Source organism: Aristolochia californica, unplaced genomic scaffold (assembly GCF_029961685.1).
Source record: "Aristolochia californica isolate CCGP_79_NKW_82.1479 unplaced genomic scaffold, dmAriCali1.0.hap1 SCAF_2, whole genome shotgun sequence".
Classification (NCBI taxonomy): Eukaryota; Viridiplantae; Streptophyta; class Magnoliopsida; order Piperales; family Aristolochiaceae; genus Aristolochia; species Aristolochia californica.
The window spans coordinates 50,137,894-50,142,290 of NW_027181881.1; the positions used below are offsets into that span (position 1 = coordinate 50,137,894).

General features: G+C 39.4%; 1 protein-coding gene across 1 annotated transcript; it reads left to right on the top strand.

Moving 5' to 3' along the window:
• Positions 1-1,633: 1,633 nt before the first annotated feature.
• Positions 1,634-3,867, top strand: LOC137955506 (WAT1-related protein At5g64700). Its single transcript, XM_068802478.1, has 6 exons — positions 1,634-1,806; positions 1,905-1,967; positions 2,173-2,289; positions 2,397-2,634; positions 3,455-3,613; positions 3,712-3,867. The coding sequence occupies exons 1-6, from the start codon at positions 1,634-1,636 to the stop codon at positions 3,865-3,867; spliced, it is 906 nt and encodes a 301-aa protein (XP_068658579.1).
• The last annotated feature ends 530 nt before the right edge of the window (positions 3,868-4,397 follow it).

The following is a 4,397-nucleotide window of genomic DNA, read 5'->3' on the forward strand; positions in this document are numbered from 1 at the left end:
CGTCTCCATTAATTCGATTAGTAAGACGTGTCTTCAAGAATCTGCTCCATGCATTTGGTCGGAGATGATACTCCGATCTTTACTTTCCTGTTGAATTTCCTTGCAGATTCCTTTCTTTTCACATGGAAAGATCATCTTTTGGTGGGCGTATGTACTTAAAACTCTTGAATGTCTACACATCATAGGGTCCTCAATCCCGAAGGCCACTTTCTGTAAAATCTCTCCACACGGATACGCCCTCGTCTCTGCTCGTCAATCAAAAGAAGATGAAGCCCTCGTCTCTGTTCGTCAATCAAAGGAAGCCCTTCACAGTTCATGATGCAATTCACCACTTTCGTTTTTTAACTAAAATGGTTAAGAAGAAAGTGGACCAGCTAGCTAGTATGGGCTCCACCGCTTTCCCTTTGCCTTTGCTTCACATCATCTCGATCCCAAACTAGAAGAAAAATCTACCGCAGGGGATGAGCTATCAACATCTTGCTTTCTGGGTTCGCCTGTTAGAGCCTTGAAACCTCGCTGATACACAACTCGTCATAAAAAAAGCATCGATTTGCCACCATGACTATCTTACCACCAACGTATGGCTCCTCCCCTCCCTATCACTCGTTAGTGCGACAAAGGAATCTATCTGGTTTGCGATTCCTTTACGTAATACGTCAACGAGCCCATGCATCTCTTTTTAGGGCTTCGCTCGTTCATTACTTGTCATTCCTGTTCGTGACCACAAGTTGCTTCTAACCTGACCCAGTATCAACTTTCCGCTTTAAACGAGACGAACAGACCCCTCCTGGAGGCTTTCTTCAACGCGTTTTCAGCGTATGAAGAAACCAAAAAGCTACTAGGATACATACCCAGAAAGAGCGAAGAGACGAGTAGGTTTATATCATTGCAAGTTATTAAATGATCTCATCTCAGAAGAGCAGGACGAAACTTAGTTATCACAAGAGTGAAAATTTACACCTTTCTTACCATTAATGAAGAACTGTGTTACTGATAAGGATACATTGGATGCTTTAAAATTAATTTTCATCTGCCTAAAGCCTAAACCGACAAATTCTGCTGTTAATTAAGCCAACATCAAGCTTTTGGAGCCTTAACTGATTGATCAGTTGCTAGTAACCTGCATGGGAACGATTAAACAAAAAAAAGGGGGGGAAGAAAAAAAAGTAATTGTTCTAAACTAGTTGGAAGCATACACTGACTTTATCAAGTCAATATACAATTATAATAATTGCTCTAAACTAATTGGATGTATAGTACTGACTTTATCTAGACACTATACAAGTATAAATATGAGTTTGATGGGTAACGCAGTTCTACAAGTATGTCGGTGGCTCAAAAGAATCTTAGAGGCACTGCTGCATCTTCTGTTTAATGCAACGAGTAAAGCTCTGGTTATGTTGAGTGCCTCATTATTTAACTAGTAATTAGACAAATTGGAGAACAATGACATAATGAACAAGTTTGCTTTTGTATCAACTCTTAAATCATATAAATATGTGATCTGTCACCTGAAGAAATATGCATAAGGTCTCCAACACTTGGCTTGGCTTGCCTCCTCTACTTTTCTTCTTCTTCTTCTTCTTCTTCTTCTTCTTCTTCCTGTCCATTTGACTGAATCACTCTCCTTGTCATGGATCAAAGAAAGCCATACTTGATTGCTATTCTCGTACAAGCGATCTATGCTGGCATGTTTCTTCTTTCGAAAGCAGCACTAGATTCAGGGATGAGCTGCTTTGTGTTTACATTCTATAGACAGGCAGCCGCAACCGTCTTTTTGATACCTGTTGCTATTTTGTTTGAAAGGTAATTAGGTCTCGGCGTCTCCACTTATCGTTTTTCTGTTTTCTCCTTTACTAGTCGTTCTATATTTTTTTTAACTTATTCAGCTGTCCGATTGCTAGGAAAGAAGTACCTGAGCTTTCATTTAATGTCTTCTTGAAGATGTTCTTGCTCGCCTTATTTGGGTAAGTTATACCGATGCTTTTAAAATATAGCCACTAGCGATCTACTAGACTCAGATCCCATTTGGGTTTTTTGATATTGCATGATCTGAAGCTGCCATTGAAACCTCAAATTGATTCATTCGAACTTCAGAAAAACACCAGGTGTAGAACACTTTGTTGTATACTCTTTAAGTAATTACTTAGATCTTGGATTTTCGAACTTCAGGATCACAAGCAGCTTAAATCTTTACGGCGTCGCCCTCGGCTACACTACCTCAACATTGGCAGCTGCAACGTCGAACACCCTTCCAGCAATCACCTTCGGCCTGGCCGTTTTATTGAGGTAGCAGCAGTAATTTTAGTCCAACGCCTCCTTTTTACGGAGTTTCATTGTCACAACTGATGAACAAATGGATGCAACTCAGATTAAAAGGAAACATGGTGTTGCAGGATGGAAATCGTTCACCTCAAGAAGGTCTCAGGAACAGTGAAGGCTGTGGGTATTGCAGTAAGCTTAGCTGGTGCAGCTGTTATTGCCTTCTACAAGGGCTCTCATCTTAATCCCTTCCATCATCATTACCATCTTAATGCGGATCCAAACCATGGTCACTCAACCAAATCCTGGATCAAAGGAGTCTTCCTCATGCTCTTCTCCAACTTCCTGTGGGGGATGTGGCTTGTCTTGCAGGTATGCTCCTTCTGTCTTGCAATTTCTTCTATTAGACCAGTACGAATCGTATCAAAACTATTTTAAATTTGGAAAAGAAAGTATCTCCAGGTGAAGTTCGCCAGTCTCTCTGCTGGCTACTCTTTGCTTACAAAAACGAAAATGGAAAAGTTTGACCACCCAAACGAGGATCCAACAGTCCCCAAACGGAAGTGGATCCGACTAAGAAACGATTCCCCGACAAAGTGAGTCCTCTATAACTAATTAACTATAAAGCTTAAAAGATACATCTAAAGAGAAATGATAAAGGAAGACCTAAATCCGATACCCAAATCTTAATAATCTTGTCCATCATGGAATCGAATCATTCCTTTTTTTCCCCTTCGCTTACTTCTTCAACTACAAGAAGTTTTGGGTCTGTTTATCTTAAAAATAATTAAGTAAATTAATCACCAGATACTTAAAACTTTTAAATATGAGGATTTTCTTTTAGATTCATGTCTTTCACATAGATTTTTTCATATTCCACCTCTCAATCAACCTCTATACTCAAGAATTATACTATCCCAGTGATGATTCATAAAGAAGAACTACAGCTTTGGGTGCATTTGTAGACGAATAATGTTCTTATTCTAGTAAATTATAAAATGGTGGAGCCCGATACTTTTCCTCTAATTCATGTGACACGACCGAGGAATCCAATCAAAAGCAAGCTCGAATCCATTAGCCGTGGGGTTAGTACTCTCCAGCAAAATAAAGCATAGATGCAGACGGGGGTGGGGGTGATTTTTTTTTATTTTTTTTTTCTAATGAAGGTGGAAACCATCTTGTTTGTTAACAGGGCCCGGTTCTGAAATGCTTCCCTTCAAAGCTTCTCTTCACCACTATACTCTGCCTGCTCAGTACCATTCAGTCTTTCTTTGTTGCTCTAGCTTTCGATAGAGACATTTCGAGGTGGAAATTGGGTCTGGATATCGGACTCCTCGCCGTTGTGTACTCGGTAAGTTATGCAACCAAGACTTCTTCTATGCAGTTATCTGGCTTCCAATTTTAATTAGATATTATAAGACTGAAGCCTTTTAGTTCATCCTTTGGCAGGGAATTGTCGTCACAGGCTTCACGTTCTACTTACAGGCATGGTGCGTCGAGAAGAGGGGGCCTGTTTTCCTTGCTGTATTCACCCCACTCTCTCTAGTCATTACCATGATCTGCTCAGTTTTTTTCCTGGGTGAAATGATAAACATGGGAAGGTAATCTCAGCTTTTACGTTTCTGAATGATCAGAACAAGTTGGTAACAGTTGATTGTCAACTCCGATTCAGTACTAATCGTATTTGGGGACTCTATGTTTCAGTGTTTTAGGCGGAGTCTTGATGGTTGGAGGTCTCTACTGTGTTTTATGGGGCAAGAGCAGGGAAGAGAAGGATGGAAAATTATCAGTGGAAGACAGTAGATCAGAATACATAGAAGCAGAAGGAAACAAAGGAGATGCCAATATGACTATTACATGTCAATGACTCTTTCTTCTTTAACATATAGAATTATAATCAAATTAAGTATAACTATTAGTGTGATCGGTCAAACATGAAAAATTACGGATTGGCTATGGTGGCATGAGTTGATTTTACAGATCAATTACACAGAGGAACAACTTGTCATCGTTCTAATTATGCCCTTGTATTGCCCTATATAAATAGTGTAAATCAAAGAGAAATTCATTCAAAAATAAAATGATTCTCTATTTTATCATGCAAAATTCCTAGTGGAATACAATAACCATTAGCT

What these genes read in the sequence shown, in the direction of transcription:
- LOC137955506 (XM_068802478.1), top strand. Translation starts at nt 1,634, where the DNA reads ATGGATCAAAGAAAGCCATACTTGATTGCTATTCTCGTACAAGCGATC. An exon ending in GGCCTGGCCGTTTTATTGAG is followed by an intron (nt 2,290 to 2,396) that starts GTAGCAGCAGTA and finishes ATGGTGTTGCAG; the next exon opens with GATGGAAATCGTTCACCTCA. An exon ending in TCCTCGCCGTTGTGTACTCG is followed by an intron (nt 3,614 to 3,711) that starts GTAAGTTATGCA and finishes ATCCTTTGGCAG; the next exon opens with GGAATTGTCGTCACAGGCTT.